Genomic DNA, 19,370 nt, shown 5'->3' with positions numbered 1-19,370 from the left:
AAGGGTGACAGTGTGTCAGTGTTTACAGCACACACAGTCAAAATGTTATTGCAGGTTGTGGGAAAAAGAAAATTGAGTAGGGTGTTGAGTGTGGAAATAGAGCCCATCCCTGAAATCCACCTACATATTTTTTCTTCACACAGAATGCAAGTATAGTGTTGAATTAAAACCATTATATAAGAATAAGTTCAGGACTAATTACCCAGATTCTGTGTGTTCTCCCTGCACATTTGTGTGCTTGTTGGTTTTTGGTGGGCACAATTCCTTTCAAGCCTTTAGTTCTGCATCAAGTCTACTATGGTTATGCATAGCGTGTGCCGTTGCCTGAGGTGTACCTCTCTGGAAATGTACCTGCAAGTCATAATGACGCAGAGAATCCAACCAAGTTCACAAAGCTGGCGAGCAGCTGGAAATTCCAGCCGTGTGGAGGAATGACATGATGGCTGCCACTGCCAGAATTTGGTGCAGCTGTGGAAGTTCGGGGTCCATGTGGAAGTTCTTCAGTGTTTGTAATATGAACATAAAGCTTGCAATTTGTAAAACATGTCAGGCCAAAATAAACAGCGAGGGAGCCACAATGAACAACAAGCCTAAACAGACACTTAAAACTCCATCAACCCGTTGAGCTTCCCAGTTTGATGAAGCTACAAAGAGAAAGTACCTAAGGCGAGTAAGCAGCGCTTGTAGCCAATAATTAGCCTGCAGCCTCTCCTATGCTCTCCTGGCTGCTTTTGCTCCTTAAGTAAAAAAGATGTCAGACACAGTCAGCTATTCAATTTTATTTGTTCCTCATTCCAGTAGGAGAGGACTTTATTCATTTTTACTGCTAAATTAAGAATAAAAATCCAGTAATTTAGTGCAACTTGCTGTTACTATTTATGTAGCTGACGTTGTTTTCTGTAATGATGAAAAAAAGGTTTTCCATTAAAGACAAGTTGAGTTGAGCCTATCCCAGCTGACATTGGGTGAGAGGGGGGTACTAGCTGGATGGGTCCCCAGTCCGTCACTGCCTCTCTAATCATTACATTTAAGTGAGATACAAATAACTTGAAGCTGTTGTCAGGCACGGAATAGATGGAGAAAACACTTCCTGTAAACAAAGCTCTTGTTCTGTTTGTATGTCAAAATTCCTGTTGCCAGATGGTAGGAATCTGGTGTTAAAAAGGAAGGAGCTTAAAATAGAACCCGAGTCTATCGCTATTCTTGTATCTCTGTGAGACTTTAATCAGCCAAAGGCACCTTCCTGGCACACTATCAGAATGATGAATCCTGTTGTATGTAAGGAAATGTGTTACTGGAGTCGAAAGATCAGTTTGTTGTTAGATTTTTGATATGACGTTCTGCCTGAACAAAGCTAATCAACCTACAGTGAGAGGCTAATTTTGTCTGTTTTTGACAACTGTATTTATTAAATATCATCATGGAACACTTTAGAAATAAGATAGTAGATCACATGTGTCTTATTAGCTTGTTTAGCTCGCAACCTTTCCCCAGTGTATGTGAACTTCATGGAAAAAATACCGTTCTTTTCAAAATACTTGAGGCAAATATGGGGTCGGAGAGAAACTGAAGGAAATGCATCAGGTTTTTATCGGAACTGAAGAAACTTGAAGCCATGAACAGTCCCCAAATGTCCATATGTGTAAAATATCAACCCCTGCTTTGTCAAACTTCTCCAGAAAAATATGGCTTTTAATTTTGGTGGGAGTGATACATAATTTAACTATTTTATATTTTGCATATTAGTCAGCTGTATTAAAGACTATGTTATACCCGCTGTGGTGCCTGTGGTTGCCTCATTCTTGCCTGATTAAAGCCCAATCACCGCCTGCAGTAAAAGTCATAATAGCCCATGGATTTTATTCCTGTGAGGAAGAAATATCAGGGAAAAAGTTGTAAGAGCTTTGCCTGCGAAAAAAAAATGTCTTGACTGGCTTTGTTTCAGCACACTGTGTGATTATGTGCACAGAAAAGGCAGCGAGGCAGCACTGAAATATTTTAAGAAGCTGAGGAAGAGGAGCTTTAAATCCTGTTGCTGTGGTTGCCTAAAATGAGAGACACACACATGCATTTGTACGTTCGCGAGTGGGGCTGTGAATGTGCGTGGCTTGCTTTTCCAGTGCTCTGTTCTTTGAAGAAAACTGTGTCAGTGCTGCAAACTCATTTTTAGGATATTTTGCTTTCCCATTACTGGAAATTTAGGGGTAAGGTCTGAGCCGGACGGACGTCATACAGCATTTCCAGTACACGTTACTTCCATCTGGTGTTGACTGCTAGTGATGTACATGTGGTATGCAAATTAGAGCAGTATGTGGATGTATTCTTGCAAATGTCATACAGCAATCAACACAACCCGTGGCATCCATTTACAGTATTACATTATTTTCTCTAGCATGCATCTTTATTGTTTTCTGTTACTGAATGCAGCTTCCACAGGGAACATCTCATTAGGAGGTGCAAATGAATCTATTTATAGTAAGTGATTGTCTTTCAGAGGCCTTGCAGCCCACCATCTGTGACCATAATTCAAGTTCCAAAAAGATAACTTCATCCTTTTGCTGATTATACCTCTCACCTCAATGGCATTGGAGATCTCTGGTGCTGTGTTTTTCAAGCTGAAATGTGAATAAGATTTCACTTAAGTTCAAAGTTGTCCTGCAGCATGGAAGACACTTCTTCCAGACTTGCACTTAATAAACATTTTGAACAAATATTTTAAGCAAATAAGCTCTATTGACTTCAAACATTTACAAATGACTTGTTGAATGATAAAGTCAAATGTTTGTGGGCTTACACTTGATCCCTCTTTTAGCATGATATTCCCTTAAAGGTAAAGAAGCAAAAACATTTACATAGTGAAATGAGAACTCCAGCATGTGACTGATGAGGTGCTGAATGCTATTGCTGGAGCGGCTCACAGAACTCAAACAGAAGTGATGAACCTACAGAGAATAATCTGCCGCTCCGCTGCTACTCAGGTTTACAGAGCTTTTATAGCAAGTTTTAACTCACTGTTAATTGCTTTTGTTGTTTTTCAGCCTCAGTAGCCATTCGTTTTTCAGGAAACATCATTCCCTCAAGATACAATACCTTTTTATCGCAAAGAAAATGGGTCATAAGAAACAGGCTAGCATCTTTTAAAGAGACATAGAGAGGGCATTCCCTACAGGGAGAGCAGACTCGCCTTTATACGGATGTGATCTTGGAATGCTGTATCGGGGACCCAGCGAACATGTGACTTCTGCTTACTTTCAGTCCCCACAGCCCCGTGCCAGTCAACTTGATTGACAGCGTCCCACTGGGTAACTCAAAACCTTTCAGCTGGATCAGGGAGAGAATGACGTTTCTCTCAGCAGAGTCAAATTAATGTTTCATATTTCATGTACGCCTATGAAAAGAGGGTTACGATATCTCGGGACATCAATAACATTGTTTCAGGTGACTAAAAACCATTTCGATTCCCATCACTTCATCCAATTAACACCTATTTCTAAGTCTGCCGGTTGGTGGATTGGTTAGAAGCCCAACGATGGCACAGCTTCCTGACGGATGGATGGATGGATAGATAGATAGATAGATAGATAGATAGCTATATTTCTTTTTGGAAGACTAATGTTGGTCTGAAGAAATGTTGCAATGCAGCTGCCACTTTTGTTTGTTTAGTTTTGTGGTCAAGTGGCATGATTTTAGTGAACAGCGCTGTAGTAACTAAGGAGACGAAGGCTCTGCCTCATCTTTTAAAAATTAGCATCACAATATATGGACAACAACTGCACTTTTGTTTGAACATTCATCGACCCAGCAATTCATGATGGAAGCCATGAGGTTACAAAGATACGATGGACAGGTTTAACAGGCCATACTGCAGCTCCTGGCGTATACTTTTTCATCCCATATTGACAAAACCTGTGCAGCTATTCTAAGAAATGAAGGCCATAAGTTGAGGAAACTCAAATCAATAAATAAATAATGCTAGCCAACAGATAGTAGAGCTGTAGAGCGCCATTACGAATACTCAGTTGTGCAGCAAATCCACCACTGAAGAGAATCCTCAACCCTTACAAGAATGTTTTGCCACAAGTGCCCAGCATATCTGGGTACTTACTGAGCCTCATTAAGCATAGATTTGTTGCCTGTGTTGGCCCAGAGACTGCATTTTTTTTTAAGTCTCAGTTTATTAATTTGCTTCCCAAAAATTAAGCAGCAGTCCCCATTTAAGGACAACATTTCTCTGGGATCATGCTCAGTGAGCATTCAAAACTTTGTTGTGCAGCTCCAATGCTCTACCCTCTTTGCTACTGCTAGCTTTAGTGTATTAAATGTAATTCTTCTCTCGATAGTATCCTTTTTTATAGCACTGATCTTCCCTTAACGGCACACAGTGTCACAGTGTCTGTCCGCGTAAGTCTGACGGGTTCGCGTGAGACTTTTTTTTCCCCCCCTGTTCCTGTCGAGTTAATCAACACCCAGTCCTTCTGCTTTGATGTCACACACCGAAGGGCTCATTCATCTCTATGAAGAAAGTATCTCAAGCCAAGGGGCCGTGTCAGGCTTGATCTGAGGAACTGAAAATGAGAGGCATTTGTGAATATTTCAGCCTCTGTGACAAAGTGCTGTTGGTATCTAATAGCCCATGTCATCATTTCAGTCTAGTTTCAAAGTAGTTTTGATCCTCAACTGTCTTTTAGTCACCATGCAAAGGAACAGTTTCTTACACAGCTGAGGCCGAGGCAGTACCCTCTGTTGGCTCGCAGATGCTCTTGGTGATCAGAGCCAGCACCTGATGCCATGTGGTGTGGTAGCAGAGATCTCTGTTTTCATAATGAGGTGTCAACATGGATGATGGATGATGGCTCTCCTCTCCTCCTCAGTTTTTGACCCCAAGGTGCAGAGATTTGGCAAAGACAGCCAGATGGAAATTTAGACGGTGGAGGAAATATGGTGGGCAGTCTCACATATTATTCCATCTCTCTAATTAACACAGATATTAGCTGTGATGCAAGTGAGGAAAAGTGCCTCAGTCCCAGAAATTACTGCAAGATTCACTCCAATCCTGTTTCCTTAGATTTTATAATTGGATTTCTACTGAGTCATTGGCATCGATTAAAGACTGACCACCCAAATATTCAGTTGTGTTGTGCCTCTGTGGGGCACAAGTAAATTTGTATTTATTGCCACTTCATTCAGTTTGTTTGTGTCTTTGTTACTATCCACTGCAAATTTTCTTTCCTTCGCTACATGGTCTCTAATTGTCACAAAACATATGGCTGTCCATATGTTTTAGCTTGCTACATGTTCTATATATGTATTTATGCTGGATATTTACAGATCTCTGTGTATGTAACAAGATCTTGCTTTGCCTAAAGACTGGGGCCTCCCTCATTCATTATTCACTTGGGAGTGCAGACCCTCTGTTTTTTTACTCAGTAGTGAGCAGTAAATCAAGATTTGACACTAACTAATTACCATATTGTGTCATTATTATTCTCAATATGTAAATAAATGCAGATATTTAAGTAGTTACAACTCAAGTCATGTTACTCCTCTTCTTTGTTGTCTATTTGTCAACAGAATTGTGCACAGCTCATTCGAATAAAGTGGCCCAGGGTAACTAGGGAGCAGAGTTGGGTGTCAGGAATCACAAAGTAACTGTAATCACATTGTACGCCTGTAATGAGTATAGTGGCACATTATGAGTAACCCCATAGTGATTAGTGATTTAACAAGTGTGTCTCTGCGTTACTGTCGTCTATGGGCAGATAGAGGAAAAAAGAATGGTGATGTAGGATTTAAGTACACCAAGTGACTTGTTGTGAGGAAAGATTTCCTGTAAAGCAATTTACTGAGATCAGTTCATAATTAGATTTAGTGACCTGCAGTTAAATATATGGTCGTAATATCATTGTACATACGCAGTTAGATCGATTTGAGTGATTTGCTCCAGCTGTGCTCTCATTTGGACCTTATGTTCTCCATGATCATCCAAATGTGGCAAAGTTTAATTAAATTACCAACCAATTATCAATGTGTACATAAACCCCAGGTGGTAACAGTGTGAACAGTGCGGGAGCTGGTGCTGGGCCCTCTTTCACTCAGGGAGGCTTGTAATGGAGTTTAAGCTGCGTTCAGTAATTATTTTATCCAGATGGGCATCCCTAATTCGAAAATCAGGGTGATGTCAGGATTGAGTCCAATCAAGATTCATTTCATGAATCATTTTATTTTGTAAGGCTTGTTGAAATAATGGACATCCTGATGATGCCTCTCATCAGAGGGAGTCATAAAACCTCCTCACAGTCCTCAAGTATTGATTTAATTGTCAGTGCCCATGAATTTCACCTTGAGGGTTGTTCATATGGTAGCATTTACTGTTGCTCCCTCTGACCCACTCGGTCTCTAGTGACTGTGGTTTACATTAAAAATAAGTCTGACCATCCGAACACATTTCCCATGACCCAGGCTGCTCATTAGTTTTCAAAACTAATGTACTGCCTCCTACATCATTATGTATTGCATACTGTCCACAAAATGAACTTTTAATTATGGTGTTATTAGCGTATTCACACTTTGTGCCTAAAAGGTTGTGAGTATGCAGTTCTGAACACTGGGGCTGCAATCAACCAAAGAAATCCTTGGTCGACTGAAGCCCTCAAATTTAGACTAAAAATCGACTAATTTTATATATGAAAAATATACTGTGTCAACTATCAGCACAAAACCTGTTGAGGAATATTTAGACAATTGTTTTTGTCATGTTATAATAATTAACCGACACTATCATTTGTCCTGCGCACAGAGTGAGACTGAACAGAGGAGCTCAGCATCGCAGCTGAGACACAAATAGACTTTTAAATTAAAACTTTACTCTTAAACACAAAAGGAAAGTCCACGGTAAGAATGTTTACAGTTAAAACAAAACAATTATTAGACTAAAACATTGAAATGTCAATTCTGATATGTTCATACTGTATACTCAAAACTGACGGGGCAACCTATGGTGGACAAGTTAGATTTCCGTTTCTAGGTGATACGTCGTCGTGTTTGTCGTGGAGCTGTGACATGAAAACTGTTGTTTGCAAACTTTGCATTCGACTTTTTTCCCATCATCTATTTTCATGAATTGCTGCCACGCTGCACATGTCTTTGACTTGGTGGACGAGGACTGACTTTAAATGAAACCGTCAAAATTAAATATACACTCATCAAACCACCAGACGTTGGACTTCTAGTACTCTTCAGTCTGTCTGTCTCTCGCGGGTCGGGCAAGTCCAAAATAGCAAAAACAAGGGGGGTGTTCAAAGATAAATTGTTATCTGTGAAACAGGGGTGCTTTCGGTACTTTCCTCCTGATGAAATTAACGTGGCAAAAAATCAACCAATCAGAATTTTGGTCAAGCCAGAACGTATGGACTAATAAATCGACCAGTCTACTGGGAGATTACAGCCCTACTGAACACAGCCTTGCAGGGTTTTAGATATAGTACATGCAGACCTAATATACTGGCATGTGTAGAGTGTAACTGTTCTTTTGTGTAAGGACCCATTCCCACCAGAAAGAGGTGGAAAGTTCTTCCATGCTGTGTGCTACAGGAGTCGCATTAACCGATTATTCTGACATGTGTTTGAGGGACATCTCAAGCTGAGGTGATGCTGGAAATTCAGTTGCCAATGTGGCAGTAAAACACAACTGCAGCCTTGAGAACAGAATTAAAAGTTGTGAAGGGTCATCTGTCTGAGGTCACTGACCCTAATGGCCATCACCTTTGCCGTGTTTGCCTCGTGTTGACCTGAAAATTGACCACACTGTCACTCTCATTATAAATGGGTACTCTGAAGGTTTGTTCCGCAAATACATGCTGTTTTAATTGAGGTATTTAAAAATTAAAGTTGCTGATACAGGGATATGTCTCACTGTCATAGAAAATATTAAAAAGATGCATACAACAACCGCCTCTGGTCTGATGTGAGGATGACTTACAGATGAGTTGATCTCCTGGTAAAGCTGGTGTGCTTATAAGTTAATAGCTAACATATAAGCATACTGGGGAAATACTTGCAGCTACATGAGCAGTTTGTGTTTTTTCTGTTAGACTTAAAGGTTGTTAGTTTGGATGCTAAGTGGACAAGAACTTAATGATGCATCTGTGCCATTAGTTTTACACCATACTTTCTATTCACTATATAGTGGACTTTGTATTGAGTAATGTGTATTTGAAGGACAATAGTTATTACGAGAGGTTAGATAAAAGTATATGGTATAATAGCATCTTCTATTTTGGAGTGTATACCTGTTTAAAAAGGAAGTTGCTGTGGCAAAGCCAAATGTTAAGTGTGGCGGACCTTAAGTTCAGTTGCTCTTTTTTTTTTTTTGGATACTTGTCAAATGGTTTTTGAACACACGTCTTCCTTCTGTGCCTGTGAGAGCAGCTAATAGCCATTTTTGAGACACATAAATGCTTTGAAATTCATGAATGTGGTATTCATTTAGTTCCCATGCCTAAGAGGTTTTCTCCAGAGGGTATCCCCATCTGTAAGACAAAGTCATGATGACTGCGGTTATTTTGAGGAAACGAATGAATTGTCTTTTTCCAGTCAGCTCACTACACCTTGAACTAACACAGACAGGAGAAAAGTGAGATGTGCCAAAGATGAGAGTATAAACCTGCTTCACTGTCACTTCTTCACACTTGCCTCTAGAGTGGGAAATTAATGCACGTTCCTTGCCAAGCACAGCAAGTTGTTGGCCTTGGCTCGGAGATGGCCAGGACAGACAAAACAAACGCCAAATGAAGTATGTTAGGTCCAATCCAATTTTTAGCTCCAGGCCAAGTGAAGAGTTTCTTCGTAAAATGCAGCCTTGCCAATCCCATCAGCCAGCAAAAAATTGCTGGGAGCGGACATTCCCACAAGTTGTTGCAGTGGGATTTCATATCTCATGCGGATGCAGTGTTGTGGAAAGTGTATGCTATACATATGTGCCGAAACCTCCTCATATATGCCATGGAGGTTTTCATTCCCATGCACTCCAAATGTAACCTCTCCCTCCTCTTCAGTTCTCAAGCCAGCACCATGTGTTTTGTTAGAAACATGTCACATTTTGCACTGTGGAGACTGTTCTTTTGATTTCAGTTACTTAGCAACTGAATGAAAAACACCCAAGCGGTGAGGAAACTTTGAAAAACAGAAGGACATCACAGTGATTGTTGGAAATGAATCTGCTATATCTCAGCCAACGTGCTCAAGGTAGTACCTCAAGTTTTTCTTCTGACAATGAGCTATTAGTGCTGTTAGCACATCCTTCTTTGGTAATGGGCGTCATTAGAGCCTTCAAGTCGAGCATGTGGTAGCTTTATCTTGCTATTCTCGTTCATTCATCCGGCAGCATATCCTGTCTTAAAAAGCATCCACAAAGGGACAAAAGGTTGATTGAGTTAACTTCTTGCTGCAATCTCCCAGGGGTAACATTTGACATCTTCTCAATGTGGGAAACCAAAAGCAATATGCTATTGTTTTGCTGTTTTGGTTTTTTTTAACCCTTTAAATCGCTACATTATTTGGCTTATCTGATGAAACAGACCAATCTGTCTTCTCATTTTTCTATCTGCATCTCTGAAAGTTGACCTCTCACACTGCACCACCCTTAACATACATATACTTTTACAGATGTATAGAAAAACTCTGATTAAACCCACATTAGCCTCCGTGGACGCCGTTTCCCTCAGTGTGGTCGATGCCGGAGAAGAATAATAATCCATGGCCTGAAGGCTTTTATAGCTCACGTGTGCTTCCTTATACAAAAGCATTCCTTGCGTTGAAATCGAAACATCTACAGTATATGTGCTCTTGCCTCTGGAAATGGGAAACATTACCTAAATGCTGCATTGCCTCAGCTATGATACGGTCCTAGCTACACATGTATTACAGGATGAAATGTTGCGCCTGTGTTCATTTTTGCCCCTTTCAATGTAAAAGAGCCTTGATTTTTTTCAGTGCTAAATGAATTAACCCAAGCCTACTTGCACTGAGCCGTATCTTCAGCCTGCTAATCAAGCGCTTTTATTTTCTGACTTGTGTTGCAAGCTGATAGGGGAAGAGGATGATGAGGTGAAGAAGATAAGTGTGTCCTGCAGGCCATCAGGAATACCTGGTAATGCCTTGCAACTAAAGATAAATGAGCTGTCTGTGTTGTTCTGCTAGAAGGAGGAGTGCAGGTGGGAGTGCAAAAAATGAAGTCCTGTCCATTTACTAGATGCTCTGCGGTGACTTCCATTACTGAACCCTGTGGCGGATAGCAGCCATGACAAATAGTGTCGAAATCAGTGGGTTAATGGTGTATAGAACACAGTGTGAGCACCTGCTGTATTCAGAGGCTGGGCCACATGTTACTGGCTGAAATTACAGATTAGTAATGAAATGTTATTTGTTTGGAATATTTACATATTTCTGGTAAAATTGGGAATATTGGGAGGAACTTTATATTGATTTTTATCTGCGTTTAGCTGTGATGGAGTTCAAGAAATTTGCACTGCCAGCTACTTTTGGTTTGCCCTCTGCTACGTTTCATATTTAAATAGTCAAACCCCTCAGATTTTTCAGAAGTTATCAGACCAGTGAGTTAAAATTCTTGCATCTCATTCTCTAAATCTGGCATCAAGAGATACATGGGCAATTAACAATGGGACACAGGATAAAAACTTCTCATTTTATGCAGCACTGAGGTGCTGAATAGTTGCATCATCTGTATCCTGTCGCTTCAATGGATTCTCAAATGCCAAATTACAAAAAAGAAGCTGATATTTTCAGAGACTCCAAATCAGCTAGCTCAGTTGCTCTCAAATATTTTTCCAAACTCTTCTTTGAAATATTTGTCGTCAACCCTTCACTGAACAACAGGATATTTATGGGAAGGAAAAAAAAAGCTCGGATGCACAACACAATCCTTCTCCATTTGTCTCTGACTTATTTAACAACATTGATCTTGTAAAAATTTGAATTCTGCATTTCAAATGTTTCGAATCTGTCACTACTTTTTGCACAAAAAAAAAAAATTGTGATAATGCAACAAGGCGGAAGTGAAGTTCGGCTGAATTTCACTGAGTTATGGGGTTAAAGGATACGGTCTGTGCCAAGGACCAGTATTGGCACATTTCACATTCATTCTCTGCACCCCCACCCACCCCTTTACACGGACACTCTCCCATTGCACTATTTTGCACGATGCCGCACTACCTCAGGAAATTCCATCAGTGCCTTGTATGTCAAATGTTGAGTGTTTACTTCAAATGTTGTCTACTTATTTATTTTTGATGTCTTTATACTATTCCTGCCTGTTTTGCACTCTGCCTGTTTTTGCAGCGTGGGTCTGAGAGGACTGAAATTTCATCCATGCTGTATGTCATGCACGTATAGTATATTTGACAATAAAGTTGACTTTGACTTTTGACTTTGACTTCATTTGATGAAAATTGTTTGTTAGCTTTAAAGCCATCATCACTGGCAGGCATGATCAGAAACAAAAGCGACCTGGAGTGACAAGTGTTTGCTCAGATATGTCATTAAGATGCTGATGTTTGCCTTTTCACAACTTCATAATGAATAAATGAGGGTTGCTTCAGCTTGGTGGTTCTGTTATTGCGCATGAACAGAGCCATTGTTGAGACCTTCCCTTCCCTCACAATGGAGAGCGAACAAGTCTGCTGTGAAAAAGATCCACTGAGTCATTAGCCTCATTCCAGCCATGGACTAATCATCTGGGACTGCTTCTCTTCACTTCCCTGACATTTCTACCTTCTCCTGACGATTCTTTCAAACTAAACCTGCTAGCTAGAAATAGCAGCATTTTCTGCTCTTAAACACATCAGTAGACGTTCTTGTTTCTTGTCCTTTTACGAAGTGTGGTAGTTGTGTCAGCGATGCCTATAGAAAGCTGGAAAATTCATTACAGTACATCATACAGTATGTGATTTAAAACTAATGTCTGGTTTTGTGTAGCCTAATAGCCATTGCAAAGAGCAGTCTTTAAGTTCTATCCGTTACAACATAAACAGTGTAGCTTGTTAATATTCAGCCAACGTGTTGTATTTCACTCTGTGCTCTGACTGTGTAAAATATTTAAAAAGCCTCATTGTCTTCCCGACTGCCTGGGAAAAAAACAAATGTGCTCCTGTTTTTATTTTATTTTTTTTTTAACACAGCCCAGTGCATCTGAAGGAAAACTTGGGGGGGGGGGGGGGGGGAATCCACATTTTATCTCTTTTCTGGTCCAACATGACAGATTATGTTTGTGTCAGGGGTGTGTTGCTCTGGTGATGACTCCAGAACATCCAGACTCTTCTTCATCCTCATCCATGAAATGTGAACTTCCTGAGGGCTTCTCAGCCCCTGAGGACTTTGAATCCGACCATGCTGTACTCACTGGGGACGCTGACTTGCCATTCTGGTTGCTTTTTAAAAAAAAAAAAAAAATTCATTTGCCTTCCTTTTCTGCTTGAGATGAGTGTTTCAGACTAGAGAATTTGTGTCATGTAGTTGACTTCGCAACAAAAAAGCTATTCAATCACTGGCATATGCAGGGACAGCAGGCAGAGTGAAAGACATATTACAAAAGGTCTATACTGTAACTTGCTCACACATTTAGGGGCTGCACGGCTCAGTGGTAGAGTGGCTGTCAGACCAGAGGGTTGCTGGTTCGATCCTCGCTTTCCCTGGCAACCATGTTGAAGTGTCCTTGAGCAAGATACTAACCCCCAGTTGCTCCTGATGAGTGGGGTTTGAATCTTGCATGGAAGCCTCCACCATCAGTGTGTGTGTGTGTGTGTGAATGAGATGACACTATAAAGCACTTACAGAACTCCTAAGGTAGAAAGGCACCATACAAAAACTTTGCATTTTGTTTAATTTGTAACCAAGAGGTTACTTGCTCTCACAAGTTGATTAATTTGTTGGAATGACTTTTATCACATTGCCACAAATAAATCAAAGTGTGTGTGAACGGTTTATACTTTATCTTGGGGCCACAAAATACTTTCTCTCTTCGATCACTCCAGGGCATTATATGGAATTAATCATACATAGTCTCACATTCATGACATAAAAATGTTTTATTTTTGTTAAATAATGGACATTTGCCAAGAAAAATCCTGTATGTGTGGTCATGTACCGAAACCATGAATGCATCATAATAAGTATACTGGACATACATTGAAATCAAAACATCACAAACACCAATAACCTCACACTGACGAGAGGTCGTTTCAGCTAACAGACAACATATCATTAATACAACATTGCACAAGCAGGCACCAGATGTGGTTGTTGTTTTAAAAAGTCTCGGACATGGAGGCTGCTTCAGTAAACAGTGGACGCACAAACACAGACATCTTCACCATCGGAGGAGGAGCTCCAACATTAATAAGAGCTGAATATATGTTTTCTTCCCCTCACCTCAGACTCCCACTTTCTTGATATATATATATATTTTTTTTTTTATTTTACTGGAGCTGAGAGTTTAACATCTTAGATGCTCCCTCAGAACGTGTAACTCAGCTTTTATAAAGCAAAAAAACAAAACAAAAACCAAACAAACCCCAAAAGAACAATCAAAGAAACCCATCTTTTTGATGTCTAAGGCCAAATAACACTTGAACATGAAAAGAAAGACATAAAAACAGATGCTAACTTTGCTTCATGGTTAGGCTAAAGTGTAAAACCTGAACAAAACAATATATTTCATTCTGTGCCTTCGGCAGAAACAGCTCTTTACCATTTTGAATTATTCTGCAGAACAAAATCAGAAATCCATCCAAGCCATCATATATAAAAGAGAAACAACCCTCAAATTTACTAATGAGTGCTTTGTCAGTGTTTGCTGTTGGGTGGAAATCTTGAATCTTCCCTCTGCCAGGTTATTAGACAGTAAGAAAAGCTTTGTTTTGTAGCATTGCTAAATAGGGAGTTTGTTAGTTAAAGCTTCACAAAGCATGCAATCCCTCAATTAAATTCAACACATGAAAATCCTCTGAATTATAAGTGAAGTAAGAGCAAATGTACAAAGGGCATGTCAGAGCTATTCGTTGGTGCTTGGAAGAGGAACATACTGCGTTGAAAATGACACATGACTTTTTATATAAAAATGAATCATCGTCACAAATATGACAAGTGACATTGATGAAAGATGACTCTGCAGTTTACATTTTATACTCACTTCATTTGTATCCTGAGATGATCACAATTTGTGCCCCCAACTAAACAGACAAATGAGGTTCCCTTGTGTGCCGCCTGAGGCAACGAATGGGATTCTTAGTTAGGGAGGTAGACATGAGAGAGGAACGGTCACATGCCAATGTCATTTCAGTTTCACTAAGCATCAGGACGTTTCAGGGACAGTTCAAATTAGATTTTTCATCCCTGGACAAACAACAGGAAGTGTCAGGAGATCAATTCTTTATGTTTGTCTCAGGTGACATTCAAATAGTTGCAGAAAAGCTTAAACATGGTTATCGGGAATATGCTCATTTACTTTCTTGCAGAGTAGGAAAGATTAAAAGATCAATATCCTTTTATCGGTCAGTTAAATGTGCTGACATATTAATGTACTCAAGTGTTCCCACCAACTTTGCCTTGAAGGGAATGAAGATGGACCACAAGTGTCGGAAATTCAGGATAAAAAAAATACCAGCTTTTTAAAAATCTTTTCTGGGTCAACTATCATGCTTCCCCAACTTTGATGCAGCAGTCTTTCAGGTACATTTCTGCTTGTCTCTTTGTGTGTCAGAAGAGTTTATCAATCAGCAGTGAGTGTGTGTATGCTTGTGTTTGTATGGGTGTCACATTTTTATAATCGAAAAGACAAAATTCCCACTTCAAAAATAATGTTCCGTGTTGTATTAATGCAACATTTGAGGTCTGGTCAGTCTGAGGCACAGCAACTCCTAGTAAAGGTGAGGGAACGCGTTCAATGAAATGCAGATGCTGCTCAGCACACTTTGATGTTTGTTCGCTCTGGAATGACATGAACAAACATCAGTTTTATGATGCTATAGATATTTAGGTACAAAGCACTTTTTCAAGTTGTGAAATTTGCTCTTGAAGATGGGACCTGAACTCCACACTTCCACCACAAAGTTGGGTTCTTGCTGCACCACCCCATCTGGCCTTCTCGCATGAACTTCCTCAAAATAAATAGATCTTATCACCTTACGATATGGACAGGCTGTGCTAACAAATAAGCCAGCAAATCTGTTGAAAATAGATATAAGATTCAAGAAAAAAACCATTTTTATAGTAAATCGTTGCCCTTTTGTAAGTGTTGCTCCGTAACATCAATGAGCAAGGTTGCCCAGATGTTTAAATCAGAAAAGAAAATGCATTACTGTGAAATTTAGCATGCACAAAAACCCCAAGCCTGAACTCTTGTTCTATTCAGGTGGAAAAAGTCCAGGCAAAACTGAAAATGAAAGGTGCAGTCAAATGAATGTACCAAGCACAAGTGCTGGCAAAGATATGGAAATGGCTCACTGTCTCCTCCTTTAATTACAGAAGAACACTCCGACTGGAGGCCAGTGGCAAAGGGTTTTCAACTCGAGCTCTCCCAGGGATATTTGTGTGCCAATTGTCGGCCTGTGAGCCCAACTAACTGACGTCTCTGCCATCGCCTGTAAAGTGCTCTCGGACAGTGCTTGTGCCTGCAAATCTCAGCTGTCACCCGCATGCTATTGTCATTCATATATTCGTACGCCTCTGCACTGAGAATGATTTAAAGCAGGGTGGTGGGTGGGGGTGGGGGGGCTGGTGGCACGGGGAGCGTTAGACGATGGGAGGACATGAAAAGAGTCCCAAACTTGACAGTGATAGGAAGTGACAGCACTAAGCTGACAACATACACCCAATGTAGGACTAAAGTATTACATCACACCCCTAAACACAAATCCTGTAAGTTGTGTGCTTCTGAGGCCAACTGATGAAATTCTGTTTTATATTTGAATAGGTTGTTAAATTATTCACTTCCACACTCATCGTGTTTGTAATTTGGAGCAATTGATGAGGTCTTGATTTATAAATGCTTTTTTTTTTTGTTTTTTTTTTGTTTTGTTAAATCACATCTTGTCATTGAAACTAATCAATCAGATCATCATTCGCCTCTACTTCATATTAAATTTAATTATGGGGAAAATTTGCTTTGCATTTGGTGTGAGCAAACTCCCCTACTGATTTTATTCTTGTTAACCTTCTAATTTTTACACAGCCATTTTCTTGTGTATTCCTTTTGTGTCTCCTTACACACTGTATGAAACAGGCCAGTAAAATCAAGTTAGAAAATGGAAGGGCTCAGAAATAGTGCGATGAACCATTTTTTGTTCTCCTTTACTGAAGCAAAGCCATGAGTTGTGCACGGTAGGAGAGTGTCCCTGAGAAACACCTCGTTAGTCTGTGCCTGGAAACACGGGGCTTAATACTTGTAATTGGCAGCACCGCGGCGGAAGGCAGAGAGAACAGAAAAGACATCATGGAGATAATTGAGCAGAAAGGGTGAGTTTGACTGGAGCACTTCTCTGTGCCATTTGTAGCAGACTGGAGCAACAGGCAGGTGCAATCAGCCTTCAACAGACTGCACTTTCTGCTAATTCACATCCTTCTGGGAACGTCAGTCTTCTACATACATTTGCAGATTGAGGCTCTGTGAGTGCTTTATTATACAGGAGGTTAGATTCACACAAGACAACGGATCAAGAATACCCAAAAATTACTAAGAGGCCAATGAGTTGAATTTCATATTTCAGACACACTACTTGAACACAAAAAGACGGCGTTTACCCTGCTCCCTTTGATATTTTTGGTGAGAATATGATCCATACTGATTCATTGTGGCTCTCATTCATCAGTATGTCTAAAATTAGCCTTTGGCCAAGTAAGAACATAAAGACAGTCATTTAATGTACATAGGAATCATGTCAGCGAACATGACAGACAAAGCCACGCAACGAGCACAGGCACTTGATGTTTTCTTCTGGATGCCACAAAGCGAACGCCGCCGATTAAACATGAGAGGAGTGAACACGCCTCACATTCTGCAACCATGCACACAGAATTTGAACCTCATAAACAAGGGCAGCGACTTTATTCAGCACATGACTCATAGCATGTTAAGATGAAGAGTGAAAAACAGGAGATTGAAATGTTGCTGCTGCCCGACGCCACTGCCTGGCGTTGCTCCAGGCTCAGCAGGTGCCGGTGGTGCTGACGGTGGTGTAGCTGAACTTGGACATGGAGGTAGCCATTGATGCAGCCATGGAGGTAGCAGTGATCCCATCGTCTCCTCCACCCTCTCGCCTCCTGCACCAGTAGCACCGGCGGCAGAGGCGGTTGCGACAACAGCACGCGAAGGTGGACAGCAGGGCCTTGCGGAAGCGCGTGTTCATGAAGCAGTAGATGATGGGGTTGACGCAGGCTGAGGAGTAGGACAGCAGGTGGATGAAGGAGATGGGTGCTCCTGAGAGGGCTTTAGAGGCCAACTTCAGGTCAAAGGCCTTCCAGGTGTTGGCTGAGTACAGTGGCATCCAGCAGATGAAGAAGAGCGCCACGATCACCATCAGCATGCGGATGACTCGCTTCTTGGCCTGCAGCTTGGCCTCTGAGGTGTTGCTGCGAGCACGCTCAGTCTTGGGTTGGCTGGTGCCAGATGCGGCGAGGGTGGGGAGCTCCACGGCAGAGGAGTTCTTTTTGGTTACTTGGATATAGCAGCCATCATCGTCATCATTAGAGCTGGCAACAGCTCTGCTCACGCCGTTCCTCTGGCCTGCTGAGATGACGAAATCGAACATGAAGGAATGTAAAAGTGTGCTTGGCAGAAAAACAACTTGGCCAAGATTATCAGAGCTGATGGCTATTTCAGAGCATCTCAACCTTGATGAATCACCCTCAAAGCTCCATGGAAACCAATGCTCAGTTACTACAACAGTTTGATTTCACCTGAGGGGACATGCATTTACATTCTCTGCAACTATACTTGACACCTTTTACCTTTTCTATCGGGAACACAAGCTGTAAGGTCCACTAAGATATTCCAAACAAGTATGAAAACTAGTGGAGGATGACAGCTGAGAGGAATATGAGATGTAACAGGTGCAGAACATGTGGGTAGCAGCAAAATATGTCACTCTCAGCCTGGGGCGAAACAAATGTTTGTAGGTTGTTTGCATGTAAATGAAAATTTTTTATTTTTGTTCATTTAACTGGAATTTGCTTATTGAATAAACTCAATTGAATGATCTATCTTTTATTTGTACTTCCCTGCTTTTCGTGAAAGGTAAAAAGAGTGATTTTGTTTACAGGTGATAAATTCAATCAATGCTAACAGAAAGCTTTCTGGATTAACTTTATGATGGATCTCACCAGTAGGTTCTGTGTTCTGGCTCATCTCAAACTGCATGCCCCGGTAGAGCTCTCTGGAGATCAGACCGTAGGCTATAATCATCACTACTCCTGGGATGAAGAACAGAATGCACAGCAGCAGCACATACCTGGAAAACAGCCAGAGGGGGAAAAGGCAGACAAACAGAGAGAAAAGTCACTATTGAATCCATTTGAAAATGGAAAATGGAAACAGACTCTGTAGGTACTGGTTGGAAAACAAGATTAAAAAAAAAGATACCACGAATGTAATTCAGAGCTGACATTCTTTCTGTCCTCACAACCTTTCTTAATGTACAGAAGGGTGAGCTCTTCGTGCAGCCCGCCTACTCTTGTGCTGTCTGTCAAGCCTCTTGTGCTGTGTCCATACTTGGCACTGGTGACTTCTACTTCGAAAAAGTCAAAGAAACTACAGCTACTACACTGATGGCTGCCTGTCACAGTCACCTTTTGACAGCCAACCTTTTTTTTTCAGGTTACCTTTGAGTCCCAGTGGATGTTGCCAAGATATCATGTTCTTTGGAAGTGACAGTGATCATGACCTTTTGACCACCAAAATCTTTTCAGTTCCTCCTTGAGTCCAAGTGGACATTTTTTTCCAAAATGTGCGAAGTTATTAAAGGTGTTCCTGACTTATTGTGTTGATGAGAATGGGCCATTTATCACACACGTTAGGTGATCTTGCCCTCACCACTTCTGACCACGAAAAGCTTTTCAGATCATCTTTGAATCCCAGTGGATGGAGGTTGGTTTTAGAAGAGGTAGAGTGGAGAGGGATGGTGGCCATCCATGAAGCTGTCAGACTGCATGGAGCTCTGCTTGCTTTACTTTGCAATCCTTGCTTACTGGCTAATGGCCACAACCTCACTGGTTTGGAATGCTTGATTTGGGTGAAATCATCTAGATTCATCAATATAACATAATTTGATCCATTGTTTTAGCAGCTTTAACTAAACCCTTAG

At 40.9% G+C, this 19,370-nt stretch overlaps 2 protein-coding genes across 4 annotated transcripts in view; one reads left to right on the top strand and one right to left on the bottom strand.

The window, feature by feature from the left end:
- Positions 1–19,370, top strand: part of LOC147272670 (carboxypeptidase O-like) — a 64,824-nt gene that overhangs the window by 7,743 nt on the left and 37,711 nt on the right. The window lies entirely within an intron of this gene.
- cckbra (cholecystokinin B receptor a) overlaps positions 13,144–19,370 on the bottom strand; it is a 30,969-nt gene continuing 24,742 nt past the window's right edge. The window contains exons 4-5 of one of the 2 annotated variants that reach the window (XM_086199246.1): positions 18,391–18,518; positions 13,144–17,797 (exon numbers count right to left, since the gene is read on the bottom strand). In XM_086199246.1, coding sequence (XP_086055372.1) covers positions 17,217–17,797; positions 18,391–18,518 — 709 coding nt within the window. In that variant the 3' untranslated portion in view covers positions 13,144–17,216. The remainder of the gene's footprint in view (positions 17,798–18,390; positions 18,519–19,370) is intronic. The other variant, XM_086199253.1, reaches the window with a different exon arrangement.

The sequence above is a fragment of the Aulostomus chinensis genome, chromosome 1 (assembly GCF_037954235.1).
Source record: "Aulostomus chinensis isolate RoL2024-O1b breed Wild chromosome 1, RoL_Achi_v1.0, whole genome shotgun sequence".
Lineage (NCBI taxonomy): Eukaryota > Metazoa > Chordata > Actinopteri > Syngnathiformes > Aulostomidae > Aulostomus > Aulostomus chinensis.
This window is presented reverse-complemented; position numbering and strand designations above follow the sequence as displayed.